Source organism: Oncorhynchus nerka, linkage group LG9b (genome assembly GCF_034236695.1).
Source record: "Oncorhynchus nerka isolate Pitt River linkage group LG9b, Oner_Uvic_2.0, whole genome shotgun sequence".
Taxonomy (NCBI): domain Eukaryota; kingdom Metazoa; phylum Chordata; class Actinopteri; order Salmoniformes; family Salmonidae; genus Oncorhynchus; species Oncorhynchus nerka.
Window position 1 is genome coordinate 47,629,892 of NC_088424.1, and position 17,527 is coordinate 47,647,418.

The window sequence follows — 17,527 nt, forward strand, 5'->3', positions numbered from 1 at the left end:
CAAGACCATAATAAACCTACAAGAAGCCTACCACAAGACCATAATAAACCTACAAGAAGCCTACCGCAAGACCATAATAAACCTACAAGAAGCCTACCGCAAGACCATAATAAACCTACAAGAAGCCTACCGCAAGACCATAATAAACCTACAAGAAGCCTACCGCAAGACCATAATAAACCTACAAGAAGCCTACCGCAAGACCATAATAAACCTACAAGAAGCCTACCTCAAGACCATAATAAACCTACAAGAAGCCTACCGCAAGACCATAATAAACCTACAAGAAGCCTACCGCAAGACCATAATAAACCTACAAGAAGCCTACCGCAAGACCATAATAAACCTACAAGAAGCCTACAGCCAGACTATAACAAACCTACAATAAGCCTACAGCAAGACTACAACAAGCCTACAACAAGGCTACCGCAGACTACAACAAGCCTACAACAAGGCTACCGCAAGACACCAACAAGCCTACCACAAGCCTACAGCCAGACTACAACAAGCCTACAACAAGCCTACAACAATCCTACATCAAGACTACAACAAGCCTACAACTAGCCTACAACAAGCCTACAACAAGCCTGCATAAAGCCTACAACACGCCTACAACAAGCCTACATCAATACTACAACAAGCCTACAACATTTACACTTAAATGTAAATGTAAATGTAAGCCTACAACAAGCCTAGAACAAGCCTACAATTTGACTGGAGTGAAAGGTCAACGATGTTATCATAAAACACGCAAGAGACCTGTAGACAAGATCTGGAAGTGAGAAGTCTGGAGACTAGAGCAGTCTGTAGACTACAGCAGTGTGGAGACTACCGCAGTGTGGAGACTACAGAGACTACAGCAGTCTGGAGACTACAAAAACTACAGCAGTCTGGAGACTACAGAGACTACAGCAGTCTGAAGACTACGGTAGTCTGGAGACTACAGAGACTACAGCCATCTAGAGACTACAGAGACTACAGCAGTCTGGTGACTACAGAGACTATGGTATTCTGAAGACTACAGAGACTACAGCAGTCTGGTGACTACAGAGACTACGGCAGTCTGGTGACTACAGAGACTACAGCAGTCTGGTGACTACAGAGACTACAGCAGTATGGAGACTACAGAGACTACAGCAGTCTGGAGACTACAGAGACTACATCAGTCTGGTGACTACAGAGACTACGGCAGTCTGGTGACTATAGAGACTACAGCAGTCTGGAGACTACAGAGACTGCAGCAGTCTGGTGACTACAGAGACTACAGCAGTCTGGAGACTACAGAGACTACAGAGACTACAGCAGTCTGGTGACTACAGAGAAGAAGAGTTACAGTTAGACTCAGGGAGTCTTACCAAACCCCTTTGGCCAGCTTGTTCTTAAAAAAAAACACACAAAAATAACAACCTTGTCTCAAATCCCTACGTGATCCTGCAGTAGCCTTTACACTAGTCTCACAAGCCAGACTCCAGTCTTCCATCCTGCAGTAGCCTTTACACTAGTCTCACAAGCCAGACTCCACAGCATTCCATCCTGCAGTAGCCTTTACACTAGTCTCACAAGCCAGACTCCACAGTCTTCCATCCTGCAGTAGCCTTTACACTAGTCTCACAAGCCAGACTCCACAGTCTTCCATCCTGCAGTAGCCTTTACACTAGTCTCACAAGCCAGACTCCACAGTCTTCCATCCTGCAGTAGCCTTTACACTAGTCTCACAAGCCAGACTCCACAGTCTTCCATCCTGCAGTAGCCTTTACACTAGTCTCACAAGCCAGACTCCACAGCATTCCATCCTGCAGTAGCCTTTACACTAGTCTCACAAGCCAGACTCCACAGCATTCCATCCTGCAGTAGCCTTTACACTAGTCTCACAAGCCAGACTCCACAGTCTTCCATCCTGCAGTAGCCTTTACACTAGTCTCACAAGCCAGACTCCACAGCATTCCATCCTGCAGTAGCCTTTACACTAGTCTCACAAGCCAGACTCCACAGTCTTCCATCCTGCAGTAGCCTTTACACTAGTCTCACAAGCCAGACTCCACAGTCTTCCATCCTGCAGTAGCCTTTACACTAGTCTGACAAGCCAGACTCCACAGCATTCCATCCTGCAGTAGCCTTTACACTAGTCTCACAAGCCAGACTCCAGTCTTCCATCCTGCAGTAGCCTTTACACTAGTCTCACAAGCCAGACTCCACAGTCTTCCATCCTGCAGTAGCCTTTACACTAGTCTCACAAGCCAGACTCCACAGTCTTCCATCCTGCAGTAGCCTTTACACTAGTCTCACAAGCCAGACTCCACAGTCTTCCATCCTGCAGTAGCCTTTACACTAGTCTCACAAGCCAGACTCCACAGTCTTCCATCCTGCAGTAGCCTTTACACTAGTCTCACAAGCCAGACTCCACAGTCTTCCATCCTGCAGTAGCCTTTACACTAGTCTCACAAGCCAGACTCCACAGTCTTCCATCCTGCAGTAGCCTTTACACTAGTCTCACAAGCCAGACTCCACAGTCTTCCATCCTGCGGTAGCCTTTACACTAGTCTCACAAGCCAGACTCCAGTCTTCCATCCTGCAGTAGTCTTTACACTAGTCTCACAAGCCAGACTCCACAGCATTCCATCCTGCAGTAGCCTTTACACTAGTCTCACAAGCCAGACTCCACAGTCTTCCATCCTGCAGTAGCCTTTACACTAGTCTCACAAGCCAGACTCCACAGTCTTCCATCCTGCAGTAGCCTTTACACTAGTCTCACAAGCCAGACTCCACAGTCTTCCATCCTGCAGTAGCCTTTACACTAGTCTCACAAGCCAGACTCCACAGTCTTCCATCCTGCAGTAGCCTTTACACTAGTCTCACAAGCCAGACTCCACAGTCTTCCATCCTGCAGTAGCCTTTACACTAGTCTCACAAGCCAGACTCCACAGCATTCCATCCTGCAGTAGCCTTTACACTAGTCTCACAAGCCAGACTCCACAGTCTTCCATCCTGCAGTAGCCTTTACACTAGTCTCACAAGCCAGACTCCAGTCTTCCATCCTGCAGTAGCCTTTACACTAGTCTCACAAGCCAGACTCCACAGTCTTCCATCCTGCAGTAGCCTTTACACTAGTCTCACAAGCCAGACTCCACAGTCTTCCATCCTGCAGTAGCCTTTACACTAGTCTCACAAGCCAGACTCCACAGTCTTCCATCCTGCAGTAGCCTTTACACTAGTCTCACAAGCCAGACTCCACAGTCTTCCATCCTGCAGTAGCCTTTACACTAGTCTCACAAGCCAGACTCCACAGTCTTCCATCCTGCAGTAGCCTTTACACTAGTCTCACAAGCCAGACTCCACAGTCTTCCATCCTGCAGTAGCCTTTACACTAGTCTCACAAGCCAGACTCCACAGTCTTCCATCCTGCAGTAGCCTTTACACTAGTCTCACAAGCCAGACTCCACAGTCTTCCATCCTGCAGTAGCCTTTACACTAGTCTCACAAGCCAGACTCCACAGTCTTCCATCCTGCAGTAGCCTTTACACTAGTCTCACAAGCCAGACTCCACAGTCTTCCATCCTGCGGTAGCCTTTACACTAGTCTCACAAGCCAGACTCCAGTCTTCCATCCTGCAGTAGCCTTTACACTAGTCTCACAAGCCAGACTCCACAGTCTTCCATCCTGCAGTAGCCTTTACACTAGTCTCACAAGCCAGACTCCAGTCTTCCATCCTGCAGTAGCCTTTACACTAGTCTCACAAGCCAGACTCCACAGTCTTCCATCCTGCAGTAGCCTTTACACTAGTCTCACAAGCCAGACTCCACAGTCTTCCATCCTGCAGTAGCCTTTACACTAGTCTCACAAGCCAGACTCCACAGTCTTCCATCCTGCAGTAGCCTTTACACTAGTCTCACAAGCCAGACTCCACAGTCTTCCATCCTGCAGTAGCCTTTACACTAGTCTCACAAGCCAGACTCCACAGTCTTCCATCCTGCAGTAGCCTTTACACTAGTCTCACAAGCCAGACTCCACAGTCTTCCATCCTGCAGTAGCCTTTACACTAGTCTCACAAGCCAGACTCCACAGTCTTCCATCCTGCGGTAGCCTTTACACTAGTCTCACAAGCCAGACTCCAGTCTTCCATCCTGCGGTAGCCTTTACACTAGTCTCACAAGCCAGACTCCACAGCATTCCATCCTGCAGTAGCCTTTACACTAGTCTCACAAGCCAGACTCCACAGTCTTCCATCCTGCAGTAGCCTTTACACTAGTCTCACAAGCCAGACTCCACAGTCTTCCATCCTGCAGTAGCCTTTACACTAGTCTCACAAGCCAGACTCCACAGTCTTCCATCCTGCAGTAGCCTTTACACTAGTCTCACAAGCCAGACTCCACAGTCTTCCATCCTGCAGTAGCCTTTACACTAGTCTCACAAGCCAGACTCCACAGTCTTCCATCCTGCAGTAGCCTTTACACTAGTCTCACAAGCCAGACTCCACAGCATTCCATCCTGCAGTAGCCTTTACACTAGTCTCACAAGCCAGACTCCACAGTCTTCCATCCTGCAGTAGCCTTTACACTAGTCTCACAAGCCAGACTCCAGTCTTCCATCCTGCAGTAGCCTTTACACTAGTCTCACAAGCCAGACTCCACAGTCTTCCATCCTGCAGTAGCCTTTACACTAGTCTCACAAGCCAGACTCCACAGTCTTCCATCCTGCAGTAGCCTTTACACTAGTCTCACAAGCCAGACTCTACAGTTCCATCCTGCAGTAGCCTTTACACTAGTCTCACAAGCCAGACTCCACAGCATTCCATCCTGCAGTAGCCTTTACACTAGTCTCACAAGCCAGACTCCACAGTCTTCCATCCTGCAGTAGCCTTTACACTAGTCTCACAAGCCAGACTCCACAGCATTCCATCCTGCAGTAGCCTTTACACTAGTCTCACAAGCCAGACTCCACAGTCTTCCATCCTGCAGTAGCCTTTACACTAGTCTCACAAGCCAGACTCCAGTCTTCCATCCTGCAGTAGCCTTTACACTAGTCTCACAAGCCAGACTCCACAGCATTCCATCCTGCAGTAGCCTTTACACTAGTCTCACAAGCCAGACTCCAGTCTTCCATCCTGCAGTAGCCTTTACACTAGTCTCACAAGCCAGACTCCACAGCATTCCATCCTGCAGTAGCCTTTACACTAGTCTCACAAGCCAGACTCCACAGCCTTCCATCCTGCAGTAGCCTTTACACTAGTCTCACAAGCCAGACTCCACAGTCTTCCATCCTGCAGTAGCCTTTACACTAGTCTCACAAGCCAGACTCCACAGCATTCCATCCTGCAGTAGCCTTTACACTAGTCTCACAAGCCAGACTCCACAGCATTCCATCCTGCAGTAGCCTTTTACACTAGTCTCACAAGCCAGACTCCACAGTCTTCCATCCTGCAGTAGCCTTTACACTAGTCTCACAAGCCAGACTCCACAGCATTCCATCCTGCAGTAGCCTTTACACTAGTCTCACAAGCCAGACTCCACAGTCTTCCATCCTGCAGTAGCCTTTACACTAGTCTCACAAGCCAGACTCCACAGTCTTCCATCCTGCAGTAGCCTTTACACTAGTCTCACAAGCCAGACTCCACAGCATTCCATCCTGCAGTAGCCTTTACACTAGTCTCACAAGCCAGACTCCACAGTCTTCCATCCTGCAGTAGCCTTTACACTAGTCTCACAAGCCAGACTCCACAGTCTTCCATCCTGCAGTAGCCTTTACACTAGTCTCACAAGCCAGACTCCACAGCATTCCATCCTGCAGTAGCCTTTACACTAGTCTCACAAGCCAGACTCCACAGCATTCCATCCTGCAGTAGCCTTTACACTAGTCTCACAAGCCAGACTCCACAGTCTTCCATCCTGCAGTAGCCTTTACACTAGTCTCACAAGCCAGACTCCACAGCATTCCATCCTGCAGTAGCCTTTACACTAGTCTCACAAGCCAGACTCCACAGCATTCCATCCTGCAGTAGCCTTTACACTAGTCTCACAAGCCAGACTCCACAGTCTTCCATCCTGCAGTAGCCTTTACACTAGTCTCACAAGCCAGACTCCACAGCCTTCCATCCTGCAGTAGCCTTTACACTAGTCTCACAAGCCAGACTCCACAGTCTTCCATCCTGCAGTAGCCTTTACACTAGTCTCACAAGCCAGACTCCACAGCATTCCATCCTGCAGTAGCCTTTACACTAGTCTCACAAGCCAGACTCCACAGTCTTCCATCCTGCAGTAGCCTTTACACTAGTCTCACAAGCCAGACTCCACAGTCTTCCATCCTGCAGTAGCCTTTACACTAGTCTCACAAGCCAGACTCCACAGTCTTCCATCCTGCAGTAGCCTTTACACTAGTCTCACAAGCCAGACTCCAGTCTTCCATCCTGCAGTAGCCTTTACACTAGTCTCACAAGCCAGACTCCACAGCATTCCATCCTGCAGTAGCCTTTACACTAGTCTCACAAGCCAGACTCCACAGCATTCCATCCTGCAGTAGCCTTTACACTAGTCTCACAAGCCAGACTCCAGTCTTCCATCCTGCAGTAGCCTTTACACTAGTCTCACAAGCCAGACTCCACAGTCTTCCATCCTGCAGTAGCCTTTACACTAGTCTCACAAGCCAGACTCCACAGCATTCCATCCTGCAGTAGCCTTTACACTAGTCTCACAAGCCAGACTCCACAGTCTTCCATCCTGCAGTAGCCTTTACACTAGTCTCACAAGCCAGACTCCACAGCATTCCATCCTGCAGTAGCCTTTACACTAGTCTCACAAGCCAGACTCCACAGCATTCCATCCTGCAGTAGCCTTTACACTAGTCTCACAAGCCAGACTCCACAGCATTCCATCCTGCAGTAGCCTTTACACTAGTCTCACAAGCCAGACTCCACAGTCTTCCATCCTGCAGTAGCCTTTACACTAGTCTCACAAGCCAGACTCCACATTCTTCCATCCTGCAGTAGCCTTTACACTAGTCTCACAAGCCAGACTCCACAGTCTTCCATCCTGCAGTAGCCTTTACACTAGTCTCACAAGCCAGACTCCACAGTCTTCCATCCTGCAGTAGCCTTTACACTAGTCTCACAAGCCAGACTCCACAGCATTCCATCCTGCAGTAGCCTTTACACTAGTCTCACAAGCCAGACTCCACAGTCTTCCATCCTGCAGTAGCCTTTACACTAGTCTCACAAGCCAGACTCCACAGTCTTCCATCCTGCAGTAGCCTTTACACTAGTCTCATAAGCCAGACTCCACAGTCTTCCATCCTGCAGTAGCCTTTACACTAGTCTCACAAGCCAGACTCCAGTCTTCCATCCTGCAGTAGCCTTTACACTAGTCTCACAAGCCAGACTCCACAGTCTTCCATCCTGCAGTAGCCTTTACACTAGTCTCACAAGCCAGACTCCAGTCTTCCATCCTGCAGTAGCCTTTACACTAGTCTCACAAGCCAGACTCCACAGCATTCCATCCTGCAGTAGCCTTTACACTAGTCTCACAAGCCAGACTCCAGTCTTCCATCCTGCAGTAGCCTTTACACTAGTCTCACAAGCCAGACTCCACAGCATTCCATCCTGCAGTAGCCTTTACACTAGTCTCACAAGCCAGACTCCACAGTCTTCCATCCTGCAGTAGCCTTTACACTAGTCTCACAAGCCAGACTCCACAGTCTTCCATCCTGCAGTAGCCTTTACACTAGTCTCACAAGCCAGACTCCACAGTCTTCCATCCTGCAGTAGCCTTTACACTAGTCTCACAAGCCAGACTCCAGTCTTCCATCCTGCAGTAGCCTTTACACTAGTCTCACAAGCCAGACTCCACAGTCTTCCATCCTGCAGTACCCTTTACACTAGTCTCACAAGCCAGACTCCAGTCTTCCATCCTGCAGTAGCCTTTACACTAGTCTCACAAGCCAGACTCCACAGCATTCCATTTTGTTGTGCTGTTATTTCTGGCCAAGCAGGACTCTTCTGCGTCCCAAATGACACCTTATTCCCTTCCCTTTGTAGTGCATAGGCTTCTGGTTAAAAGTAGGTCACTACATAGTGTTGGTAAACCTACACTCAACTCAGATCTTCTCAGCTCAGATCAGACCCATCGAATAATTCACTCTGTCCAAGATATTCTGTATCTGCATGTTCCAGCCCCCCTAGAACATTTCCCCCTGGTCATTTCTACTGCTGATCTGACATGAGTCAGGCGTTCAACTGAAGATTGTTGGTCAGCACCTCATATGCAGTCTCTCAGCCTCTCTACCTCCGCCCCTCCAGAGCCCCCTCTCACTCAACCCCGTGGTGCTGTGGTGCTCCCATAGATTCAGTCAGCACATTTCAGGTCCTCACTTTCTCTCTGGCTCTCTCTCTCGCACTCTCTGTCTCTCTCTCTCTCTCTCTCTCTGGCTCTCTCTCTCTCTCTCTCTCTCTCTTTCTCTCTCTCTCTCTCTTTACCCCCTCTCTCTCTCTGTGTCTCTCTCTCTCTCTCAATTACCTCTGTGGTGTCACTGTGACATCTAATCTTTGACCTTTGACATCCAGGGTACTGATGGTGAGTCAGGACCCAGGGGTCAGCAGGGTATGTTTGGCCAGAAGGGAGACGAAGGATCCAGAGGATTCCCTGGGCTACCTGGGCCCATTGGACTGCAGGTACGACTACACACACGCACACGCACACACGCACATGCACGCACACACACACACACAATCACACACACAGTGTCGGGCGTCGGTGTTGTTGGCTTCAGTTTGTATTTGCATCTGTCAAGGCAGCAGCTACTGTTCCTGGGGTTTATTATGGATCCCCATTAGTTCCTGTCAAGGCAGCAGCTACTCTTCCTGGGGTTTATTATGGATCCCCATTAGTTCCTGCCAAGGCAGCAGCTTCTCTTCCTGGTGTTTATTATGGATCCCCATTAGTTCCTGCCAAGGCAGCAGCTACTGTTCCTGGGGTTTATTAAGGATCCCCATTAGTTCCTGTCAAGACAGCAGCTACTGTTCCTGGGGTTTATTATGGATCCCGATTAGTTCCTGCCAAGGCAGCAGCTACTCACTCTGGGGTACAACAAAATGATGTCAGTTACACATTTTTTAAGCATTACAACACATTTACAACAGATTTCAGCTCAGTCAAATAACAATGTGGAGGCTATATACAGGGGGTACTGGTACAGAGTCAGTGTGGAGGCTATATACAGGGGGTACCGGTACAGAGTCGACGTGGAGGCTATATACAGGGGGTACCGGTACAGAGTCAGTGTGGAGGCTATATACAGGGGGTACTGGTACAGAGTCAGTGTGGAGGCTATATACAGGGGGTACTGGTACAGAGTCAATGTGGAGGCTATATACAGGGGGTACTGGTACAGAGTCAGTGTGGAGGCTATATACAGGGGGTACCGGTACAGAGTCAGTGTGGAGGCTATATACAGGGGGTACTGGTACAGAGTCAGTGTGGAGGCTATATACAGGGGGTACTGGTACAGAGTCAATGTGGAGGCTATATACGGGGGGTACCGGTACAGAGTCAATGTGGAGGTTATATACGGGGGGTACTGGTACAGAGTCAATGTGGAGGCTATATACAGGGGGTACCGGTACAGAGTCAATGTGGAGACTATATACAGGGGGTACTGGTACAGAGTCAATGTGGAGGATATATACAGGGGGTACCGGTACAGAATCAATGTGGAGGCTATATACGGGGGGTACTGGTACAGAGTCAATGTGGAGACTATATACAGGGGGTACTGGTACAGAGTCAATGTGGAGGCTATATACGGGGGGTACCGGTACAGAGTCAATGTGGAGGCTATATACAGGGGGTACTGGTACAGAGTCAATGTGGAGACTATATACAGGGGGTACCGGTACAGAGTCAATGTGGAGGCTATATACAGGGGGTACCGGTACAGAGTCAATGTGGAGACTATATACAGGGGGTACTGGTACAGAGTCAATGTGGAGGCTATATACAGGGGGTACTGGTACAGAGTCAATGTGGAGGCTATATACAGGGGGTACTGGTACAGAGTCAATGTGGAGGCTATATACAGGGTGTTACGGTACAGAGTCAATGTGGAGGCTATATACAGGGGGTACTGGTACAGAGTCAATGTGGAGGGTATATACAGGGGGTACTGGTACAGAGTCAATGTGGAGGCTATATACAGGGGGTACCGGTACAGAGTCAATGTGGAGGCTATATACAGAGGGTACCGGTACAGAGTCAATGTGGAGGCTATATACAGGGGGTACCGGTACAGAGTCGACGTGGAGGCTATATACAGGGGGTACTGGTACAGAGTCAATGTGGAGGGTATATACAGGGGGTACCGGTACAGAGTCCATGTGGAGGCTATATACAGGGGGTACTGGTACAGAGTCAATGTGGAGGTTATATACAGGGTGTTACGGTACAGAGTCAATGTGGAGGCTATATACAGGGTATTACGTTACAGAGTCAATGTGGAGGCTATATACAGGGTGTTATGGTACAGAGTCAATGTGGAGGCTATATACAGGGGGTACTGGTACAGAGTCAATGTGGAGACTATATACAGGGGGTACCGGTACAGAGTCAATGTGGAGGCTATATACAGGGGGTACTGGTACAGAGTCAATGTGGAGGCTATATACAGGAGGTACCGGTACGGAATCAATGTGGAGGCTATATACAGGAGGTACCGGTACAGAGTCAATGTGGAGGCTATATACAGGGGGTACGGATACAGAGTCAATGTGGAGGCTATATACAGGGTGTTACGGTACAAAGTCAATGTGGAGGCTATATACAGGGTGTTACGGTACAGAGTCAATGTGGAGGCTATATACAGGGGGTACCGGTACACAGTCAATATGGAGGCTATATACAGGGGGTACCGGTACAGAGTCAATGTGGAGGCTATATACAGGGGGTACCGGTACAGAGTCCATGTGGAGGCTATATACAGGGGGTACTGGTACAGAGTCAATGTGGAGGTTATATACAGGGTGTTACGGTACAGAGTCAATGTGGAGGCTATATACAGGGTATTACGGTACAGAGTCAATGTGGAGGCTATATACAGGGTGTTATGGTACAGAGTCAATGTGGAGGCTATATACAGGGGGTACTGGTACAGAGTCAATGTGGAGACTATATACAGGGGGTACCGGTACAGAGTCAATGTGGAGGCTATATACAGGGGGTACTGGTACAGAGTCAATGTGGAGGCTATATACAGGAGGTACCGGTACGGAATCAATGTGGAGGCTATATACAGGAGGTACCGGTACAGAGTCAATGTGGAGGCTATATACAGGGGGTACGGATACAGAGTCAATGTGGAGGCTATATACAGGGTGTTACGGTACAAAGTCAATGTGGAGGCTATATACAGGGTGTTACGGTACAGAGTCAATGTGGAGGCTATATACAGGGGGTACCGGTACACAGTCAATATGGAGGCTATATACAGGGGGTACCGGTACAGAGTCAATGTGGAGGCTATATACAGGGGGTACCGGTACAGAGTCAATGTGGAGGCTATATACAGGGGGTACCGGTACATAGACAATGTGGAGGCTATATACAGGGGGTACCGGTACAGAGTCAATGTGGAGGCTATATTCAGGGTGTACCGGTACAGAGTCAATGTGGAGGCTATATTCAGGGTGTACCGGTACAGAGTCAATGTGGAGACTATATACAGGGTGTTACGGTACAGAGTCAATGTGGAGACTATATACAGGGGGTACCGGTACAGAGTCAATGTGGAGGCTATATACAGGGAGTACCGGTACAGAGTCAATGTGGAGGTTATATACAGGGGGTACCGGTACAGAGTCAATGTGGAGGCTATATACAGGGGGTACCGGTACAGAGTCAATGTGGAGGTTATATACAGGGGGTACCGGTACAGAGTCAATGTGGAGGCTATATACAGGGGGTACCGGTACAGAGTCAATGTGGAGGTTATATACAGGGGGTACCGGTACAGAGTCAATGTGGAGACTATATACAGGGGGTACCGGTACAGAGTCAATGTGGAGGCTATATTCAGGGTGTACCGGTACAGAGTCAATGTGGAGACTATATACAGGGTGTTACGGTACAGAGTCAATGTGGAGACTATATACAGGGGGTACCGGTACAGAGTCAATGTGGAGGCTATATACAGGGAGTACCGGTACAGAGTCAATGTGGAGGTTATATACAGGGGGTACCGGTACAGAGTCAATGTGGAGGCTATATACAGGGGGTACCGGTACAGAGTCAATGTGGAGGTTATATACAGGGGGTACCGGTACAGAGTCAATGTGGAGGCTATATACAGGGGGTACCGGTACAGAGTCAATGTGGAGGTTATATACAGGGGGTACCGGTACAGAGTCAATGTGGAGGCTATATACAGGGGGTACCGGTACAGAGTCAATGTGGAGGCTATAAACAGGGGGTACCGGTACAGAGTCAATGTGGAGACTATATACAGGGGGTACCGGTACAGAGTCAATGTGGAGGTTATATACAGGGGGTACCGGTACAGAGTCAATGTGGAGGCTATATACAGGGTGTTACGGTACAGAGTCAAGTTCTGTACCGTGCAAGTTCTCCCACTTAAAAAGATGAGAGAGGCCTGTAATTTTTATCCTAGGTACACTTCAACTATGACAGAAAAAAATGAAAAAAAATCCAGAAAATCACATTGTAGGAATTTTAATGAATTTATTTGCAAATTATGGTGGAAAATAAGTATCACACACACACAGTGTCTGGAACTCCTGATCATTTTAATTTGACATTTATTTAACCAGGCAAGTCAGTTAAGAACACATTCTTATTTTCAATGACAGCCTGGGGACAGTGGGTTAACTGCCTGTTCAGGGACAGAACGACAGATTTGTACCTTGTCAGCTCGGGGGTTTGAACTCGCAACCTTCCGGTTACTAGTCCAACGCTCTAACCACTAGGCTACCCTGCCGCCCCTGAAGTTTAAGTTAATGTAGGTCATGTGTCCTGACATATATAGTCATTAGAAAACACATGCTGATGATAAGGAGTTCCGGACACACTGTGTGTGTGTGTGTGTGTGTGTGTGTGTGTGTGTGTGTGTGTGTGTGTGTGTGTGTGTGTGTGTGTGTGTGTGTGTGTGTGTGTGTGTGTGTGTGTGTGTGTGTGTGTGTGTGTGTGTGTGTGTGTGTGTGTGTATATATAGTCATTAGAAAACACATGCTGATGATAAGGAGTTCCGGACACACTGTGTCTCATATATATATATATAATGAGTAAACAAAGTTATTCTATATTGTTAGGAAAGTTAGATAGTGAATCGGAAGTAGTGTAATGAAATATCATATCATGGTTTCATATCAATGACACGGTCAGCCCAATTCTGATCTTTTGCCTAATTGTTGGCAAAAGAGCTGATCTGATTGGTCAACAGACCAATCTGTGGAAAACGTTCAGAATTTGCTGTGTTTAAATTAACTGGTTTTTTTTTTTGTTTTTTGTTTTTTGCAAGAACTGCCTCATCTATTTCAATCAGTAACATCATCGCAGACTATGATACCATATTCAATGTAAAAAATAATAACAATAGTGTCTTTGTTGTTTAGTATTAAAGTGAGTACCTGTCCTTTCTCAGGGCCTGCCTGGTACATCAGGAGAGAAGGGAGAGAACGGGGACGTCGGCCCAATGGTACGTCAGCCATTTTGGAATCACACCACAGTGCAGATGTACAAGAAGATACAAAACTACATTATTGGATCCAGACTGTGTTGGTGTCACTCATAACTCCATTGTGTTGTCAGGGATCTTATTGTTGACTGTTTGTTGTTTGTTGTTTATGTTGACGGGGTGTTGTTTATGTTAACGGAGTGTTTTTGTTTATGTTGACAGGGTCCGCCTGGTCCTCCAGGTCCCAGAGGTCCCCAGGGTTCTAGCGGAGCTGACGTAAGTGTCTTCACCATCTCTGGTTTGAGTATATTATCATCAAATATTATATTTCTGTCACACGTGAGAACATGCTTGATGCTCCATACCTTACTGTATATTATGATGACAGACATTTTGATGTATTGTTTGATTGGTTAGTTGGTTGATTGATTGATTGGATGGTTGATTGATTGATTGGATGGTTGGTTGGTTGATTGATTGGATGGTTGATTGATTGATTGGATGGTTGGTTGGTTGATTGATTGGATGGTTGGTTGATTGATTGATTGGATGGTTAGTTGATTGATTGGATGGTTAGTTGATTGGATGGTTAGTTGATTGGTTGATTGGATGGTTGGTTGGTTGGTTGATTGATTGGATGGTTAGTTGATTGATTGGATGGTTAGTTGATTGGATGGTTAGTTGATTGATTGATTGGATGGTTGGTGGATTGATTGATTGATTGGATGGTTAGTTGATTGGTTGATTGGATGGTTGGTTAATTGATTGGGCGGTTGGTTGATTGATTGATTGGATAGTTAGTTGATTGGTTGGTTGATTGATTGGATGGTTAGTTGATTGGTTGATTGATTGATTGGATGGTTAGTTGATTGATTGATTGATTGGATGGTTAGTTGATTGATTGATTGATTGGATGGTTAGTTGATTGATTGATTGATTGGATGGTTAGTTGATTGATTGATTGGATTGTTAGTTGATTGATTGGATGGTTGGGTGATTGATTGGATGGTTAGTTGGTTGATTGATTGGTTGATTGATTGATTGGATGGTTAGTTGATTGATTGATTGGATTGTTAGTTGATTGATTGGATGGTTGGGTGATTGATTGGATGGTTAGTTGGTTGATTGATTGGTTGATTGATTGATTGGATGGTTAGTTGATTGATTGATTGATTGGTTGATTGATTGGTTAGTTGGTTGGTTGGTTGGTTGGTTGATTGATTGGATGGTTAGTTGATTGGTTAGTTTGTTGATTGATTGATCATTTGATTGGTTAGTTGGTTGATTGATTGGTTAGTTGATTGATTGGATGGATGGTTAGATGATTGATTGATTGATTGATTGGTTGGTTGGTTGGTTGATTGGTTGATTGATTGATTGGATGGTTAGTTGATTGATTGGTTGATTGGTTGGTTGATTGGCTGGTTAGTTGATTGATTGGTTGATTGATTGGTTGGTTGGTTGATTGGCTGGTTAGTTGATTGATTGATTGGTTGATTTGTATCCCATCCACAGGGTGCCCAAGGCCCTCCTGGTGGAGTGGGTTCTATGGGAGGTAATGGAGAAAAGGGAGAGAGCGGTGAAGCCGGCAACCCGGGACCATCAGGAGAGCCCGGTGGTGGAGTAAGTATCCCGTTTGATTCAAATACAGAACATCTACATTTTTAATTCAAGAAATAACAATAAGAACAGGTAAAACCGGCAAAAAAACAACAAAAAAGACTTATTCTATAGTATTTTCATTGATCTATAGCAATGTGTGATTAGGGTTACAAACCATGGGCGCTCATATTCCTTATTTGCCGCTATAATTGAGCATGGTTTATTATAAGTGATAGTAACAGTGGGGAATCCATCCTCTTGCTGCGTCCCCCGCTCATGACTCACAGCGTAGCTTAACGACAAGGGGGGTGGGGGAGGGGGGGGCTTTCTCTTAACACATCTTCATTATCACAGTCATGGTTTAGACCGTCCTCAGCTCTGAACTATTCAACAGTGGGGCGTTAGGTTCCTTTTTAGGAGAGAAGAGGATGGTGGAATATTATCACCTGATCCCAGACCTGTTTGTGCTGTTTTGCCAACTCCTATTGTCAGTGTCAAGAGAGTATAAACAGATCTGGGACCAGGCTATGTACAGTGTATCCTTTTACCTGTTTTGGTAAAGCTATATAGTGCTACTTAGCTGAAGTCCCTTACTATAGCTTGTGTGACTGTGGTCAATTCTTCTCCCTCACTGTCCCAGGGTTTTGCCTGCATAGGATATTCTTGGGTGGGCTGCCGGAATGTTAACTCTTCTATCGATCATATTTTACAATTGATCATTGATTAAATCTTTCTTTATCAGAAAGACAGGGAGATTAGGATCAATATCATAGATCACAGCTAAATCCCACTGGGCTAAATCCCACTGGGCTAAATCCCACTGGGCTAAATCCCACTGGGCTAAATCCCAAACAACTCTGTTTCCGCGTCCTTTTAACAAAATAATTCAATGCGGTGCCGTTTAATCGACGTGGAAAACGGATTAAATTAGCAAAAACATTTGGGAATTTAGAATGTTTTTCCCCAGCGTACTTTTAGCCTAAATCATGTTGAAATGTTTTGCTGCTTTCACATTGACAACCCGACCAAGTGTAAATCAAAACTAGATGTTGAACTGACGTCTGTTCCCAGTGGAATATCCACTGGGAACACATTCAATTCATATCAGAGCATTGATCATTGATCGTTGGCTGTCCTGTGGTGTTTTCGGGCTGTAGTCCTGTCAGGTTTAGTCATAACAAAACACTGCACTACACCACAGTACAGTACACTACACTATACTACAGTACACCACAGTACAGTACACTACAATATAGTAAACTATACTACACTACAGTACACTACACTATACTACAGTACACCACAGTACAGTACACTACACTATACTACAGTACACCACAGTACAGTACACTAAACTACAGTACACTACACTATACTACACTACAGTACACTACACTATACTACAGTACACCACAGTACAGTACACTAAACTACAGTACACTACACTATACTACACTACAGTACACTACACTATACTACAGTACACTATACTACACTACAGTACACTACACTATACTACAGTACACCACAGTACAGTAGACTACACTACAGTACACTACATTATACTACACCACAGTAAACTATACTACAGTACGCTACACTATATTACACTATACTACACTACAGTACACTACACTACAGTACACTACAGTACAGTACACTATACCACACTATGCCACACTACAGTACACTATACTACACTATAGTATAGTACACTACACTACAGTACACTACAGTACAGTACACTACACTGGACTACAGTATACTACAGTACACTACACAACGCTATACTATACTACAGTACAGTACACTACACTATACTACAGTACACTACACTACACGACAGTACATTACACTACACGACAGTACATTGCACTATACTACAGTACATTACACTACACTACAGTACACTACACTACACTATACTACAGTACATTACACTACACGATGCTATACTATACTACAGTACATTACACTACACGACAGTACACTACACTACACGACAGTACATTACACTAAACGACAGTACACTACACTATACTACAGTACATTACACTACACTACACGACAGTACAGTACACTACACTATACTACAGTACATTACACTACATGACAGTACATTACACTACACGACAGTACATTACACTATACTACAGTACATTACACTATACTACAGTACACTACACTATACTACAGTACATTACACAACAGTACATTACACTACACTACACAACAGTACAGTACACTACACTATACTACA

At 46.2% G+C, this 17,527-nt stretch overlaps 1 protein-coding gene across 1 annotated transcript in view; it reads left to right on the forward strand.

Moving 5' to 3' along the window:
• The window catches only part of LOC115114042 (collagen alpha-1(XI) chain-like), a 193,322-nt gene that overhangs the window by 151,734 nt on the left and 24,061 nt on the right, over window positions 1-17,527 (forward strand). Inside the window, exons 46-49 of the mRNA XM_065013638.1 lie at window positions 8,549-8,656; window positions 13,633-13,686; window positions 13,888-13,941; window positions 15,181-15,288. Coding sequence (XP_064869710.1) covers window positions 8,549-8,656; window positions 13,633-13,686; window positions 13,888-13,941; window positions 15,181-15,288 — 324 coding nt within the window. The remainder of the gene's footprint in view (window positions 1-8,548; window positions 8,657-13,632; window positions 13,687-13,887; window positions 13,942-15,180; window positions 15,289-17,527) is intronic.